Source organism: Eucyclogobius newberryi, unplaced genomic scaffold, assembly GCF_026437365.1.
Source record: "Eucyclogobius newberryi isolate DKJ021-1_F unplaced genomic scaffold, fEucNew1.0.hap1 SCAF_124, whole genome shotgun sequence".
Classification (NCBI taxonomy): domain Eukaryota; kingdom Metazoa; phylum Chordata; class Actinopteri; order Gobiiformes; family Gobiidae; genus Eucyclogobius; species Eucyclogobius newberryi.
This window is the reverse complement of record NW_027315751.1, coordinates 148150-167083: the sequence shown is the minus strand read 5'-3', so window position 1 is coordinate 167083 and position 18934 is coordinate 148150. Positions and strand designations below refer to the sequence as shown.

Below are 18934 nucleotides of genomic sequence, written 5' to 3'. Positions count from 1 at the left end.
ATTGCCCACGGAGGAGTTTGTTAAAGTTTGAAGCGTAAAAATGTGGTGATTTGAGCAATTCAACGATTTTCCCATAAGGATATCATGGGATGTTTCTGTCATCGCTACGGTTACGCCGTACAAAATATGACTTTGGCTGTCATACTTTTATGATCAGGATGGCAAATTAGAATTTAGTGCAAAATGTCATGTTATTTGGAAAAACTTTATTGTTTATAGGCCACTCTGAAGGCCAAATAGTCCAAATTCTGGGTAAAGTTTGTGGCTCCGTCGCACAGAGACCGTAAAAGTTATCCTTAAAATTTGGATAGCTTTAGATGCCCCACTTGTCTAAAGGACGTACACCGATTTTGAGGTCGGTGGGCAAAACGTACTAGGAGGAGTTTGTTAAAGTGTAAAACATAAAAATATGGTAATTTGAGAGATTTTACTGTTTTCCCATTTGTGACATATATTTGCGGGTCCGCCGCACAGAGACCGTAGCACTTAGAATCAAAATATGGATAACTTTTGATGCCCCGCTTGTGTAGATGATTTTCCCCAAATATGAGTTTGATCAGACAATCGCCCTAGGAGGAGTTCGTTAAAGTGTGAAGCGTAAAAATGTGGTGATTTGAGCAATTTCGCGAATTTCCCATAAGGATATCAGGGGATGTTTCTGTCATCGTTACGGTTACGCCGTACAAAATATGACTTTGGCTCTCATACTTTTATGATCAGGATTGCAAATTAGAATTTTGTGCAAAATATAATGTCATTTGGAAAAACTCTATTGTTTATAGGCCACTCTGAAGGCCAAATAGTCAGAATTCAGGGAAAAGTTTGCGGCTCTGTCGCACAGAGACCGTAAAAGCTATCCTTAAAATTTGGATAACTTTAGATGCCCCACTTGTCTAGAGGACGTACACCGATTTTGAGGTCGGTGGGCAAAACGCACTAGGAGGACTTCATTAAAGTGTAAAACATAAAAATGTGGATATTCGAGAGATTTAGCGGTTTTCCCATAGGGATAACATGGGAGGTTTATGTCATCGCTACTACTACGCCGTAAAAATTAAGGCATTTGTCTGATTGGCTTTTTTGATCGCGACGCCAAAATAGAATTTTGGGTAAAGTTTAGAAAATTTTGGTAAAACTAATTTTTGACCTTCAATGTTAATTTAAAGGTCACTCTGTAGGGGGCGCTATCGCGCCCATTTCAATTTTGTCAGCATAAACTGGTCCAAACTAGAAAGTTGAACAACTGATTCAAATTTGGTCCTAATCGGACTCGTTTTGATCAAATGGGAACAATTTTTAGATCTGCAATATCCCAAAATAAGTTGTCCAACTTTGCGGCTACGCCGCACACAGACCGTAAAAGGTATCTCAAAAAATTGGATAACTTTAGATGCCCCACTTGTCCAGAGGACGTCCGCCGATTTTGAAGTCGGTGGGCAAAACGCCCTAGGAGGAGTTCGTCAAAGTTTGACGTGAACAAAATGGCTAACACAGCGTGTTTTCATTTTCAAAGGAAGATGGCGGGCATAGGGTAATTCTGGGGGCGTGGCCACAATAATATTTGTTTTTTGTCCTCACAAGAGGAATGCGTGTTCCGAATTTCGTAGCTCTACGACAAAGTTGACCTCGGGGCGTCTCCCATAGGCGCAATGTATTTTGACTTTTGTCGGTGGCGCTGTCGCGCCATTTTTTAACGAAAAAAAAAATGGCCCAGAAAAAACAAAATTTTTCGCCGATTTTGAATTTTGGGTAAAGTTTGGTGAGTTTTTGAGCATGTTCAGGGGGTCAAATTAGAGCTCAAAAAGCAGAAGAACAAGAAAAATAATAAAAATAATAATATTTTTAGCAAAAACAATATAGCCGTTTCCACTATAACAACAAATTATACATCGTTTGAAAGCTCTAAGCCTTCCCGATGCCGCCATGGGGTGGAATCATCATTACGAGCGCTTACGCGCTCGTCACTCCCTATTCCGTCGGGATGCCCCGCCCACTCCCCATAGACTTCCATTGATTTGAGCAGATACAAGCATGGCCCATGCCTGCGGCATGGATTCTCGCATACGGGACGATGCCAGGAGGGTTTTTGGAGGAATGCAGCGCTTCGCTGCGCCCATTCACTAATTGTTGACTATTTCTGTCATAGCAGGAGTAAGTATGCATGATCCATGCCTTCGGCATGGGCTAGTTCACTGTACTTGCCAGGGGCGACGGGGTACCAAACATGCGGGCTGCGCCCGCATGTTTGGTCAGACAGTTGCAACGCTGCCTTCGGCAGCGTTGCGGGAGCAATAGGCCCTCCGCCCTGCTGGGGCTCGGGCCTAAATATTCCGATGCGAAAACAATGTTTCCCATTTTTCAAATATCATAAACTATACATTTTCGGAAAGCGCTCGCGCTTTCCTACCTCATGGTGTGGGTCCCTGGTCACTGACGGGTACTTTCGATAATTTTGAGTGGGCTCCGCCCACTTTGTGTTTTTGGCCCTCTATACAGTAATAATGTTAAATTTTTGCATTACATGCTTATATGCACGGAACATGCAAGAGATGGGGAACGTATTTGTGAGCTACTTAGCGCAAATGAGTGCTTTATATGGTATGTAAAGTGCTCGTTTAGTGCAAACTTTTGCACGGGCTTCGCACGTTTACAACGGTAATGTTCCATTTTCCTACAACTAATTAGCATGCACGGGGCGTGCATGAGTGGAGGAGTGCGTTAGTGAGTGTTTGGAAGTGGGCGAGCGCTTCGCGCTCGATTTCGTGCACACTACGTGCGCACTTTCGCAGCCGTGCTTCGCACGGCCTTATGAGACTAATAGGCCTCTCGCCAGCTTGTGGCGCTCGGGCCTAAATATAGCCGCAAGCGGCAATGATCGGCCCTCGCCACGCCGCCGCCGCCACGCCGCAAGAGGAGGGGGCGCTAACGCGCCCCAATTGTCCTTTTATTACGCCTACTGCTGAATCTGTGACGCTGTCACATCTTCTCCCCTTTGTTTTACCATCAAAAAGCAATTTTATTTTGAATTCTTGGCAAAATGTGCAGCTTTGCCGCACAGACACCGTGACTCTTTGAATGAAAATGTGGATAACTTTTGATGGTCCTGAAGATGAGTCTCACCAAATTTCAGGTTAATAGGGCTGACGCCCTGGGAGGAGTTTGTGAAAGTCTAAAGTGTAAACATGTTCTGGCGATTTCCCCATTGGAATAACATGAAAGGTTTCGGTCATCTTTACGGCAACGCCATAACAATTATGACATGGGTCTCATTGACTTTTTTGATGGGAATGCTAAAATTGAGTTGTGTGTCAAATTTCATATAATTTCGCAAAACTAAACATTTAACCTCCAAATAAAATCTGTAGGGGGCGCTGTAGCGCCAAATGAATTTATTTCACTTCAAGTAGGTTTAGGGCAAAGAGTTTAACAACTGATTCTAATTTGACGCAATTCGGACTTTATCTGCGCAAACGGCAGAAATTTTAAATATGGGAGATTTCTGAAATTCTAGCTACAGTTTGCGGCTTCGCCGCACCGAGACCGTGAGAGGTATCAATGTCATTTGGATAACTTTTGATGTCCCACTCCTCAGTAGCATTTTCACCAAATTTCAGCTTTTTAGGGCCAACGCCCTGGGAGGAGTTCGTAAAAGTACGACGTTTGGAAAAACTCCGAAGTCATGTTTAGCCATTTTTGAAGCAATATGGCCGACATTTGGTTGGGCGGACGGCGTTGCCGTAATAATATTTTTTACTTCTCTTGTCACCATCTACCTCTGCGCCAAATTTCATGATTCTACGATCAGATTTTTTTTGGGTCATTTCCCATCTCTCAATGCATTTTTGGTACATTTGGGGGCGCTGACGCGCCAATTTTTTTTATTTTAGAAAAGGGAAATAGCCAGAATGTAGAGAGGCACGATTTTTAGAGGTGTGAACATTTTTGTGACTTTTCGTCAATGTTCACTGGGTGAAAAATAGGGGGGTTGGTCCCGAGAAGAAGAAGAAGAAGAAGAAGAAGAAGAAGAAGAAGAAGAAGAAGAAGAAGAAGAAGAAGAAGAAGAAGAAGAAGAAGAAGAAGAAGAAGAAGAAGAAGAAGAAGAAGAAGAAGAAGAAGAAGAAGAAGAAGAAGAAGAAGAAGAAGAAGAAGAAGAAGAAGAAGAAGAAGAAGAAGAAGAAGAAGAAGAAGAAGAAGAAGAAGAAGAAGAAGAAGAAGAAGAAGAAGAAGAAGAAGAAGAAGAAGAAGAAGAAGAAGAAGAAGAAGAAGAAGAAGAAGAAGAAGAAGAAGAAGAAAGAAGAAGAAGAAGAAGAAGAAGAAGAAGAAGAAGAAGAAGAAGAAGAAGAAGAAGAAGAAGAAGAAGAAGAAGAAGAAGAAGAAGAAGAAGAAGAAGAAGAAGAAGAAGAAGAAGAAGAAGAAGAAGAAGAAGAAGAAGAAGAAGAAGAAGAAGAAGAAGAAGAAGAAGAAGAAGAAGAAGAAATAATATTCCGATGCGAAAACAATGTTTCCCATTTTTCAAATATCATAAACTATACATTTTCGGAAAGCGCTCGCGCTTTCCTACCTCATGGTGTGGGTCCCTGGTCACTGACGGGTACTTTCGTTAATTTTGAGTGGGCTCCGCCCACTTTGTGTTTTTGGCCCTCTATACAGTAATAATGTTCAATTTTTGCATTACATGCTTATATGCACGGAACATGCAAGAGATGGGGAACGTATTTGTGAGCTACTTAGAGCAAATGAGTGCTTTATATGGGGATGACGACCGCTTCGCGGTCGTCATCTCAATGTAAAGTGCTCGTTTAGTGCGCCCTTTTGCACGGGCTTCGCCCGTTTACAACGGTAATGTTCCATTTTCCTACTACTAATTAGTATGCACGGGGCGTGCATGAGTGAAGGAGTGCGTTAGTGAGTGTTTGGAAGTGGGCGAGCGCTTCGCGCTCGATTTCGTGCGCACTACGTGCTTCGCACGGCCTTACGAGATTAACAGGCCTCTCGCCAGCTTGTGGCGCTCGGGCCTAATAAATAATGAATAATGATAAAAAACATGTGAAATGAATTAAGATAGAACATACAAACAGTGAACATTATTAGACTTATTATACTTTCTCTCTTTTAGGCTTTATCAACAGAACTGTAGCAGGAAATGGGGAGAGAAGATGAGAGACATGAGGCAAATGGTCGAGGACGGTAAGTGGAGGGGGAAAACACGTTGTCCTATTGTGTTTTTCTGCTTCATTTTCTTCATATTTTAACACATTTTTATTTCTTATCTTGTTTTGTGCTTGGGTGTTGAGCACCTTTTCTTTCTTTTTTTTGACCGAACAATAAATAAATATTCTCAGCAAAACTTTGAGGACTTTTCACCATTCAAAAGACATATTTTGTTTTAAATAGTTGTGAAAATTAGTTGATGACTGAATTTGACCCGGATCAAACTGAAATTATGCTGCTTATTGAGGCTTTCATGGAGTATTCTACAAGAAAAGAATATTTCAAAACAACATTTACACTTTTTACATGTCATTTTGCACACGCGTTGGCGTCTGCGTGTGGATCAGACTACGACTGTTTGATTTCTAAATTAGTTGACTGTTATTCCAGCAGTCGATTAATTGCAATGAATTGATTAACTTGTATCAGCCATAATTCATGTTTTACATTGTGCTTAAAACTGAAACATAATCAAACATACTACGATTTTAGGATCAATACCTTCACGGACAAGAACAAAGCACTACAGGTAACCGGATTGTAAAATATGATACACATACATTTATAAAAAAGTCAAATAAAAAAAATAAGTGTCAGGTTGTTATTCATGGGTTTTAAAAATAGAGCCGTTCCCATAGTAATTAACTATTTAAAACCAAAATATATCACCTTTAAACAGGACGCTTTAAAAAAAGGCACCTGTGGTCTCACTGCGCCCCCTGGTGGAATGTTTGGGAAACAAAATCTATTCTAGTACCATCAGAAAATACCTGCAATATTTGTATACAAATAAATGTAATTTTAAATGTCCCCATGATTTTAAGATGTATCAAAGACTCACTGACATAATCACTGACCTTAACTTAATTTGGCACAAATGGTCCAAGTCTCCATAAATGATCATTGTAGATGTCCCTGTTTGTTATTGACAGGTGGAAAAGTATTCAATTGGATTTACTGAAGAAAAATAAAAGATAGCAATAGCAATAAATAAAATGACAAGTATAACCAACTAAGAAGAAGTATTGAACACAGTATTAAAAAATAGCATTTAACACGTTTTGAAAACTAAGAAAGAATAAAATTCTTATACTCTTCTAGTCTAATAAAAGAAGTGTTAATGATTTATCTCATTTTTTGTTGGGGGGGGGGTTAAACGTTAAAATATTGAAGTGAACAAACACCCATTTCGTTCTTTATTTAGAAAGTCAAAGAGAAACGGACATAGAAACGGACATGGAAGCAGTGAACAGAGCTCTGCGAGAAAGTCCAAGACAGAAAAAACAGCTTTTACAAGAAGAGAATGAGGGGCTTAAAGAGTCAACATCAACTTCTCAACACTGTACAGCTCCATAGCAACCGTCACGTCCACAGTTTGGTTTTTTGGGGAGTGGGATTTCTTTGCAAACGTCGTTACGATCTGGAAGGCGCATCCTCAAAGCTGATAATGCTGGACTCTGGGACCGAAGCTGGCGCCGTGCCGCCGTGGGACGTGCCGGAGGCTGCGATTGGTCCGGAGGAGGAAGAGGAAACGGGAAGTAGGGGCTGCGAGTGCGTTCTGAGCTCGTCGTCCTCCTCCTCCTCCTCGTCGTCCATGCTGGGCCACGCCGAGTGGTCCTCCACCCGCTTCAGGCGCTCGTTCAGCGCTTTCAGGGCCAGTTGTCTGGAAGGAAATGGAAACGGAGACAATTCATGACAAGACCTCAATGTTTTGCCTGCTGAAATATTATAAAATGAATAAGGGCAGAGGTGTTTTTGAAAGAAAGTGGAAAAAGTCAGTCAACATTTTTTTGTTTTGAAGTCCACCAACAATTGTACACTAGTTTTGAACAAACAAGTACTTCATGTCAACTTCAAAACAGCGCTTCAAACAGATGATGTAGATGATGGGATGTATTATGGATCGTGTGTCGTGTGGGTGAGCAGAACTGTCCATGGATCTGACAAAGGAGTGAATGGAAAAGACTCAGGGGAGATGACGGAGTGGGAATTCACCGAAACACAACATGTTACAGACCGATCAAACAGGAGCACGGTTTCTCTCCCTGGAGAACGGGAACGCCCCGAGTACTTGGCCATGAGTTCAAAGTATCACTGAATAGTAGTAGTAGTGGCATATTTATAATGATACATGATATAGGGCAGGGGTCACACGTGAAACTACACTTTAATCCAGGCTTTATTCTGGGTCAAAAGATCCAAAAATGACAAAGATACAGGCTTTAAAAGCTCTGGAAACGTTAACATCAAACACCACGCAATAAACGCCATCGTTGTTTTTTTCTCGATCCGAATACAAGATATAATGCTAAACTGTGGAACATTCCAGACAAAGCAATAACATCTCCATGGAGACGTGCCAATGGCGGTTTTGTTACGCAGTACAGCGGCACGAAATGAAGATCACAATTACCTTTTCAAACCGAGACAAAATCTACAACAGATAAGTAATATAACCATTTTATCACGTTATATGTTGTTGTATATGCGTTTTGTATTTCACATTCCTCTTCCAGATAAGATAAGATAAGATATTCCTTTATTGTCCCACATGGGGAAATTTCATTGGTGCCACGCAGTAGATACAGAGGAAAAGAACAGATCACTTGTAGGAAGTTTGAAAAAACACTTTCAATAGAAGATCTCCTATAAACAAAAACTCCCATAGACAAAACCCAACAAGGGATGGAGGGGAAAATAATAAAGATACAAATAAATAAATAAATACATAAATACCATTGCATGTGATCACGACAGTAATTGCACATGAATATGTTTCACGACAGCACATGGATTGCAGATGAATTTCACAGTAATTGCACATGAATCACGACAGTAATTGCACATATGACGGAATTGCACATGGTTAGGTCAGTATTGCACATGGTTAGGTCAGTATTGCACATGGTTAGGTCAGTATTGCACATGGTTAGGTCAGTATTGCACATGGTTAGGTCAGTATTGCACATGGTTAGGTCAGTATTGCACATGGTTAGGTCAGTATTGCACATGGTTAGGTCAGTATTTGCGAGTGTTTAGGACTAACAGTGTTTGTTATAAAGTCTGACAGCAGCAGAAGGAAAGACCTGCGAAACCTCTCCTTCACACAGCGAAGATGCGTCGCTCTTAACAACGCGCTTTCACTGTCAATTAAGCAGCTTTCCCTGTTTTGCTGCACAAGATTTACACGAGCGCTGCACTGCCAGATGCAGTTTTAGATTAGGTCTGAGATTTAGATAGATCTTAATTATTCACCGCGATAAAGGTGTTTGTTTTTGCCTCTGGCCAACTGAAAAACAGACTTTAATCAGCCAAACCCTGACCCTCTTTATGGTCACTTTTGTGTTCAAATAAAGCTCGGATTAAAGTCTAATTTAGACCAAATAAAATAAATGTGTTTCCGGTAACATTGAAAAAAAAAATCCAGGTATGTAGGGTGGATTTCAATAAAAAAAATAGATATATATTTTTAAATCCTCGCACAGGTTTTGACAACAGTTTTCTTTTCTCAGAAGTGAGTGCTTCGCATTGAAGTGGCCTTATTGGTGCAGATATGAAAAAGTATAGATATCGATGTATTTTATTTCATATCTTACAATCCCCACGGATGATTTTTTCCCGCAGCTTTTGGATTCTCTCTCACAATTTGATATTCCCGAAACGTAGAAATTAGAATTTTCCCCATTTATTGTAATTGAACACATTTATACACTGGAAATATGGGGGAAAACAATTAAAAAGCAATTTCTGCAATTTATTTAAATCACTTGCCTTTAAATCAGATCTCCATTTATAATTTTTTTAATGTGTTATGATCAAACATTCTGATGAGAGAGCATTTTAAAAAGAGGAATTTTAAAATCAGAAAAAAAAAAAAAGTTCTTCCATTGTATTATCGCCTCAAATAAGATTCAACATAAGAATGGCTCACATTTGACCAAAACGCAAGGAATACTAACTGAAAATTAAAGCCGCGGAGCAGCGATGATGGCAACCGCCTCCCCCTCCCCGCGCGACCGCGACCGCCTCCCCGGGCGACCGCCACCGCCTCCCCCTCCCCCTCCCCGGGCAACCGCCTCCGCCTCCCCCTCCCCGCGCGACCCCCTCCCCGCGCGACCCCCTCCCCGCGCGACCCCCTCCCCGCGCGACCGCCTCCCCCTCCCCGGGCGACCGCCTCCCCCTCCCCGCGCGACCGCCTCCCCCTCCCCGCGCCTCCCCCTCCCCCTCCCCGGGCGACCGCCTCCCCCTCCCCCTCCCCCTCCCCGCGCGACCGCCTCCCCCTCCCCGGGCGACCGCCTCCCCCTCCCCGGGCGACCGCCTCCCCCTCCCCGGGCGACCGCCTCCCCCTCTCCCTCCCCCTCCCCGCGCGACCGCCTCCCCCTCCCCGCGCGAAAAGATTAAGCGTTTCATGTTTCTTCTTTTTTGAACTAGTTGCCACTGTTGTGACGGGCGTTCTCACAACCTCCATTTTATTGGAGTTCGGGCCGAGCCGATCGCGTCTATGACCCCATGTGTGACCTATGACCCCATGTGTGACCTATGACCCCATGTGTGACCTATGACCCCATGTGTGACCTATGTCCCCATGTGTGACCTGTGACCCCATGTGTGACCTGTGACCCCATGTGTGACCTATGACCCCATGTGTGACCTATGACCCCATGTGTGACCTATGACCCCATGTGTGACATTCATCGATGTTAGAGGGTCAAAAATGCCCGAGTTGTGGCAAAATGTTACCATGCAAAACAATAATAATAAGAAACAATGGCAAGAACAATGTCTCGATCCATTCCATTCTGGAAGGCTCGAGCCAAATATGCACAATTGTCTCTCACCTTCTTCTCTCTGCATCCTGGGGGTCCGTCCCCGGCAGACTGATGGTGATGGAGGACGGCGCCCCCACGTCGTACCGCTTCACCATCTTCCGGCACACCTTAACCTTGACCAGCGCCGCGTGCACCAGGCCGGCCAGGAAGCCCACGGCCGGCTGCAGCGCCTCGGGGAAGAAGCTGGCGAAGGCAAAGTGGTCCGACATGTCCCCCCGTCCCCTGCTGTGTCTCTGGTAGAAGCGCAGGTAGACCCAGCCCGACAAGGCCCCGTACGCGTAGGCGGCCAGAGGGGCGGCGCTGTCCAGGAGCCCGGAGAGACGCAGCAGCGCCAGCAGCAGGAGCACCAGGGCCGGCGCCGCCTTTAGCCGCACCTGCAGGGAACGTTTACGGATCAATCGTCTGGAACCTTTAAAACTTCAATATCTAGAGGAAAATGATTACAAATATATATAGATAACACATAGAGTGTTCCTCATTATAGTCGTCTTCTGTCATCATAAAAGCAGGGAATAATCTGTCATATGCACTGTCATAAAAAAAAGAAGAAAAAAATCTTTTTTTTTACCAAATAAAGGTTGAAACTATTTATAAATAAAGTGAATGATTGATTTTAGTTCTGTTTTAGTTTTCATATCCATTGTTTTGGTTGTACAGGGTCTTTTGGCGCCTGTGGCAGCGGCACAACACAAACTCTATTTTGATACTAAGCGATAGCCTCGATACCGTTATATCATCCTTTTTCTTTCAACAGACTTTAACACAGAATAATGTACCGTCTTTATTTTACCATGTTGTATTTTACTCGTTCTGATAAATTCGAAAATTGTTCAGGACAAGTCAAATTTTGCCAATTTTTTCCTCAAAATCAAATGAGTACCGTATCTTGTTTTGACACCAGTTTTAGTATTAATTACTATTGGATTTTCGATACCTTTGACAACCCTGATCCAGATAACAATGATCAAAATCCAATTACGTACACTTAACATGAATCATCGACTAGTCACAATCATTCCGATCGTTGCGGCCCAACGTAACTGTATTTGTCTTCGTTGTTTGTTGAACGTCCCTGCTTAACAACTAACCAAAAGCTCTGTTTGGATATGAAAATAGTGTGACCATTTTGGTTTCCGTGAAAAGCACACGCAGCCAATGAGCTGCCAGTTCCCACCATTCACCCACAAACACTGATGTGGCAGAAGAACAATGGCTGAACCCTAACCCTAACCCGGACAAATGCACCAAACCTGCTCCGAGTACAACCTGGAAATAACTGTTCCACTGTAGCTCCAGATCTGGGTAAACAGTGTGACATTATAGTGCTAATAAAGTTATGTATCGTTCATTTCCTGCTGCTCGTGCGGAAAAGACAGGCTTTTAGCATTAACCGCCGCCGCTGGTTGGATTCGAGTAATTTAGCTATCAAACTCATTTAGATTTATCAGGCAATTTTTTTTGATTGACTGATTAGTTGTAAGAGATTTTTATTAAATTTGAAAAATGCAAATTGGATCTGTCATTTTGTTGAAACCCAATGAACCCTTCTATAAATACATAGCACCCAGTAAAGATGTTTTTAAAGGGTTTTATCGGGCTGCAACGATAAAGCGACTAATTGTGACCAGTTGACGTTCAAAACAATCATTAGTTGGATTTCTTTTTATGATTTTAATCGTTATCTAGACTATACAGAGGCATTATTAAATCAAAATGTCAATAAAGAATCAACAATTTTGGATTTTCGTCAAAAATGACACTTCATTTGTAAATGTTCTCCATCTAGAAGACTTCAATCACCATATTTCACTTCTCTTTGGTTAATATGATGCATTATTTGTATAGTTATTGACTTTCAAACATGCTCTTGATAACTTTTAGTTTGGCTTTCAGAATTAAAATAAGAAAATATTTATAACAAACAAAATTACATTGGGATCTCTGCCCATTTCCTACACTGCAAACTGTGTAATTCCCCTTCATAGAACACACTGTCAGTTTATTTCCTGGTCTCGGCACGCTGCTGCACTGATCCTGATGAGACGAGGATTGGCGAGCACGGCGGCCATTTTTGGACTTAAAAACAGCGGAGAAGATTCTCAGAGTCAGTGATTGTGGAGCAGCAGCGAGGTCTGCTTTTGAGAAAGTGGGGAGGATTTCCTCAAACTAGCGTGAACAAAGCTAAACGCTACTCCAGGTATGATTTTGATGAGGGAACAATGTTAGAACACGGCTAAAAGCTCCAAAAAGTCAATTTTGCATGTTTCAATGTACAATAGAAATAAAAAGAGTTTACTAATAACAAAAATAATCGCTGACTCGTCCACTAATCAAATAATTGTAAGATGCAGCCCGTTTTTGGTGAAACTAAACAGATCAGCCGAATCCTTACAACTGTCTTTCTCAACCCATGGGCCGCGAACCAAAGTGGCGGATGCATGTGCCTTAAGATGTATTTTTCATTCTGTTGGAAGTTTGGCAAGCGCAGAGGAGAAAAACGACATTCTCCAGCCGCTGCATGTTCTGTGTCGAGTTACGTTTAGCGCTCACTCACCTGCGGCACTCTCAGCACCGTCGTGTCTCCCGTTGTCTGCTTCAACGCCACCAGCACTCCACCCAGGAACCCGGCCGCTCCGTGGATCCTCACCGCAAACAGGAAGTCCAGGTCAAACGTCGCCACGTACGTGAGAAAGTAGGACAGCCCGGCGAGCAGACCGGCCGCCACGTTCACCACGGCGAAGAAGATCAGCAATTCCAGGGCGCCCCACAGCGGTTCCAAGAGTCGGCCGCAGGCCATCACCGTCCCCACGTTGGCGACCACGCCCCAAATGTGCTGCTCCACCATGCCGTGTGTGACCAAAGTCCAAACCCAGAAGTTGGGCGGGAAGAGATATCCCGGTGTGATTCCTAAGGAGTAAGAAGTGTCCACGGCGAACGAGAGGAGATAGAGCAAGACTACAACGGCGCTGATGGACTTCACGACCACGCTAGTGCTGGCCAGCGCCGCCAGGAAGTGCTGTCTGGCCACGGGGAGGTAACGATTCATGGTGGGAGTTCGGGGAGGACGAATTCGAGGGGCGCTGGGTCGTTTGGGGGTTGGTAAGAAGATTAGCTACGGCGGAGTGAGGAGGCGGGCAGGAGTGCGGGTAGCGTCACATATTCAAAAGGCGTCGCCCGGAGAGCTGGAGGAGGAAAAGCAGCTTTAGTTTGATGGTATTGCAAAACCGAATGGCGCTGTCGGTACTTTAATACAGTATTTGATGTAATGATAATATTCTAGTTAACTTTTCACCTGCCCAATTAACACAGGGTTCCATAAAATCATAATGAAATCATAAGTCGACTAAGACACCAACATTACCAATAAACACAAAGCCAACATATTATGTCTCCAACTAACGATGACTGTGCTATTTTATTGTTCTAACAGTTATTCTTTTGGTTAATCCATTCTTTTGTCGTTAATATGAGAGTTTTTACTAAATTTGATGGAGATGAAGCTATAAAGGCTCATCAGAAACACTATTATGCATGTTTCCTGTGTCCGATCCATAAAAACATATTCAGAATCAGAATCAGAAATCAGCACAAGTATTTTTGGACTTTGTTTTCTGGACTATTCACAAAAACAATTACTAAATTAGTTGAAGATAACAAATTTAATAATAGTTTTTTTGCGATGAATTAATTCACTTGTTTCAGCCCTACAACATACCGAGCGTGCCCGTACCACAGATTGAAAACCACTGTTCCAGACTGGTGTCATAGGGGTGCCGATATATCGATATATCGTGCTGTGTCGACACATCGCCATGAGTCATTATTGATAGATCGTAGAATATCACGAGCATTATATCGATTATCACACGTATCGCAACATTGTGATATCATCGTATTGAGCACCGTGCATCGAATCGTGAAGGGCCCTGTGATTCCGACCCCTAGTTAGATCATCGATTCATCGAGTATTCATTTTGATTCCTTAATTCATTTTTTTAAATCGCAAAAGGCCTGTGAATATGACATTACAACCAGATTTGACCAAGATGCAGTTTGAGAACTTATCCACGACAACAAAAACACAAATGTAACATAATTCTAGCATCATTGAACTGCTGCTCTGTCTCAGTCATAACAACTCTCAAAGCGATGATTCAATTATTACATTTGTCGACCATTATTTATAAAATCAACTAGTTGCAATTAATCTTTGAACTATGTCATACTACACTGTCCTAATGTTGACCTCTGACCCTGAAGTGCACGCCCCGTTGATTTATGAGTTACCTTTAAACTGTCAAAGGAATTGGAAAAGGCAAGAACCACATCTGCCATTTAAAAACAATGAATGATTAAACAAATACACATGGTTTAGCAAAGAATGACGTGAATCACACTGAATGAGACACGTTTTATTGACTCATGATCAAATGCCACACGTTTGTGAGAACTCGCCCTTCACCAACAACACAAACTACTACACAAACAACACAAACTACCCGCACCAACTACTACACAAACTACCCGCACAAACGACCTGAAACTTCCCGACATGGACAGGAACGGTCGCCACAAGCTCGAGGTGGAGAACCAGAGCAATATCCACAATGTAAATCCTTCCTCAAACTGCCAACTTCTGCTGCACGAGCTCGAGAGTAAAGCTGCTGCTTGTCAACACATTAGCATCGGCGGTACAGGCTCGTTTAGCGGTGTCTCACAGTGGCGAGGCCGTGTTTGAGGCGTCATCGTGTCACCTTTAGTGGTGATCCAAGTCCTGGAGCTCCATTGCCCGGAGTCAGCGTTGTCTCGGCCCAGCGTTTTCCCAAAGCGAGTCCGAGGATTCCCCGCAGCTCGCGACAGGCCTCCAAAACAAAGCGCAAAACGAGCCAAAACTCTGTGAGATTAAGAACAATTCTGACGTAACAAATAGTAAATGAACCCTCTTCGTTTCTGTCACAGTTTGGGTTGAAATAGTGAACAGTCGGCGGCAGAAATAGGTTTTAATCGCGGCGGACACTCCTCTGCTACAGAGACCGCGGCGAGAGGTACGGGAGCTGCGCCGTCTGCCAACGTCACCTGCAACGACGACGTCCAATCACGAGGCACGCACATGGGCACGTGAGCTGACGCAGCAGCGGTGCATTCTGGGAAAGTGAGTACGCTAACAGATCCATAGAACCATGTAACAAATAGATCCATGTGACAAATAGATCCATGTGACAAATAGATCCATGTGACAAATAGAACCATGTGACAAATAGATCCATGTAACAAATAGATCCATGTGACAAATAGAACCATGTGACAAATAGATCCATGTAACAAATAGATCCATAGAACCATGTAACAAATAGAACCATGTAACAAATAGATCCATGTAACAAATAGATCCATGTAACAAATAGATCCATAGAACCATGTAACAAATAGAACCATGTAACAAATAGATCCATGTAACAAATAGATCCATGTGACAAATAGAACCATGTGACAAATAGATCCATGTAACAAATAGATCCATGTAACAAATAGATCCATAGAACCATGTAACAAATAGAACCATGTAACAAATAGATCCATGTGACAAATAGAACCATGTAACAAATAGATCCATGTAACAAATAGATCCATAGAACCATGTAACAAATAGAACCATGTAACAAATAGATCCATGTGACAAATAGATCCATGTGACAAATAGAACCATGTGACAAATAGATCCATAGAACCATGTAACAAATAGAACCATGTAACAAATAGATCCATGTAACAAATAGAACCATGTAACAAATAGAACCATGTAACAAATAGATCCATAGAACCATGTAACAAATAGAACCATGTAACAAATAGATCCATGTAACAAATAGAACCATGTAACAAATAGATCCATGTAACAAATAGAACCATGTAACAAATAGAACCATGTAACAAATAGATCCATGTAACAAATAGATCCATGTAACAAATAGATCCATAGAACCATGTAACAAATAGAACCATGTAACAAATAGATCCATGTGACAAATAGAACCATGTAACAAATAGATCCATGTAACAAATAGATCCATAGAACCATGTAACAAATAGAACCATGTAACAAATAGATCCATGTGACAAATAGATCCATGTGACAAATAGAACCATGTGACAAATAGATCCATAGAACCATGTAACAAATAGAACCATGTAACAAATAGATCCATGTAACAAATAGAACCATGTAACAAATAGAACCATGTAACAAATAGAACCATGTAACAAATAGATCCATGTAACAAATAGATCCATGTAACAAATAGATCCATAGAACCATGTAACAAATAGAACCATGTAACAAATAGAACCATGTAACAAATAGAACCATGTGACAAATAGAACCATGTAACAAATAGATCCATGTAACAAATAGATCCATAGAACCATGTAACAAATAGAACCATGTAACAAATAGATCCATGTAACAAATAGAACCATGTAACAAATAGAACCATGTAACAAATAGAACCATGTAACAAATAGATCCATGTAACAAATAGATCCATGTAACAAATAGATCCATAGAACCATGTAACAAATAGAACCATGTAACAAATAGAACCATGTAACAAATAGAACCATGTGACAAATAGAACCATGTAACAAATAGATCCATGTAACAAATAGATCCAGAGAACCATGTAACAAATAGAACCATGTAACAAATAGATCCATGTAACAAATAGAACCATGTAACAAATAGATCCATGTAACAAATAGAACCATGTAACAAATAGAACCATGTAACAAATAGATCCATGTAACAAATAGATCCATGTAACAAATAGATCCATAGAACCATGTAACAAATAGAACCATGTAACAAATAGAACCATGTAACAAATAGAACCATGTAACAAATAGATCCATGTAACAAATAGATCCATAGAACCATGTAACAAATAGAACCATGTAACAAATAGATCCATGTAACAAATAGATCCATAGAACCATGTAACAAATAGAACCATGTAACAAATAGAACCATGTAACAAATAGAACCATGTGACAAATAGAACCATGTAACAAATAGATCCATGTAACAAATAGATCCATAGAACCATGTAACAAATAGAACCATGTAACAAATAGATCCATGTAACAAATAGAACCATGTAACAAATAGATCCATGTAACAAATAGAACCATGTAACAAATAGAACCATGTGACAAATAGATCCATATAACAAATAGAACCATGTAACAAATAGAACCATGTGACAAATAGAACCATGTGACAAATAGAACCATGTAACAAATAGAACCATGTAACAAATAGATCCATGTAACAAATAGAACCATGTAACAAATAGAACCATGTAACAAATAGAACCATGTGACAAATAGAACCATGTAACAAATAGAACCATGTAACAAATAGATCCATGTAACAAATAGAACCATGTAACAAATAGAACCATGTAACAAATAGATCCATGTAACAAATAGATCCATAGAACCATGTAACAAATAGAACCATGTAACAAATAGATCCATGTAACAAATAGAACCATGTGACAAATAGATCCATATAACAAATAGAACCATGTAACAAATAGAACCATGTGACAAATAGAACCATGTGACAAATAGAACCATGTAACAAATAGAACCATGTAACAAATAGAACCATGTAACAAATAGATCCATGTAACAAATAGAACCATGTAACAAATAGATCCATGTAACAAATAGATCCATGTAACAAATAGATCCATAGAACCATGTGACAAATAGATCCATGTAACAAATAGAACCATGTAACAAATAGAACCATGTAACAAATAGATCCATGTAACAAATAGAACCATGTAACAAATAGATCCATGTGACAAATAGAACTAATGTAACAAATAGATCCATAGAACCATGTGACAAATAGATCCATATAACAAATAGAACCATGTGACAAATAGAACCATGTAACAAATAGAACCATGTAACAAATATAACCATGTAACAAATAGAACCATGTAACAAATAGAACCATGTAACAAATATAACCATGTAACAAATATAACCATGTAACAAATAGATCCATGTAACAAATAGAACCATGTAACAAATAGAACCATGTGACAAATAGATCCATATAACAAATAGAACCATGTAACAAATAGAACCATGTGACAAATAGAACCATGTAACAAATAGAACCATGTAACAAATAGATCCATGTAACAAATAGAACCATGTAACAAATAGATCCATGTGACAAATAGAACTAATGTAACAAATAGATCCATAGAACCATGTGACAAATAGATCCATGTAACAAATAGAACCATGTAACAAATAGAACCATGTAACAAATAGAACCATGTAACAAATAGATCCATGTAACAAATAGAACCATGTAACAAATAGATCCATGTGACAAATAGAACTAATGTAACAAATAGATCCATAGAACCATGTGACAAATAGATCCATGTAACAAATAGAACCATGTAACAAATAGAACCATGTGACAAATAGAACCATGTAACAAATAGAACCATGTAACAAATAGATCCATGTGACAAATAGAACCATGTGACAAATAGAACCATGTAACAAATAGATCCATGTAACAAATAGATCCATGTGACAAATAGAGCCATGTAACAAATAGAACCATGTAATAAATAGAACCATGTAACAAATAGATCCATGTAACAAATAGAACCATGTAACAAATAGATCCATGTAACAAATAGATCCATGTAACAAATAGAACCATGTAACAAATAGAACCATGTAATAAATAGAACCATGTAACAAATAGATCCATGTGACAAATAGAACCATGTAACAAATAGAACCATGTAACAAATAGAACCATGTAACAAATAGAACCATGTAACAAATAGAAC

At 40.6% G+C, this 18934-nt stretch overlaps 1 protein-coding gene across 1 annotated transcript; it reads right to left on the bottom strand.

The window, feature by feature from the left end:
* Positions 1 to 6394: 6394 nt before the first annotated feature.
* Positions 6395 to 13222, bottom strand: tmem115 (transmembrane protein 115). Its single transcript, XM_072442026.1, has 3 exons — positions 12595 to 13222; positions 10050 to 10414; positions 6395 to 6874 (listed from the first exon to the last, which is right to left on the bottom strand). The coding sequence occupies exons 1-3, from the start codon at positions 13084 to 13086 to the stop codon at positions 6625 to 6627; spliced, it is 1107 nt and encodes a 368-aa protein (XP_072298127.1). The 5' UTR covers positions 13087 to 13222; the 3' UTR covers positions 6395 to 6624.
* Positions 13223 to 18934: the final 5712 nt, after the last annotated feature.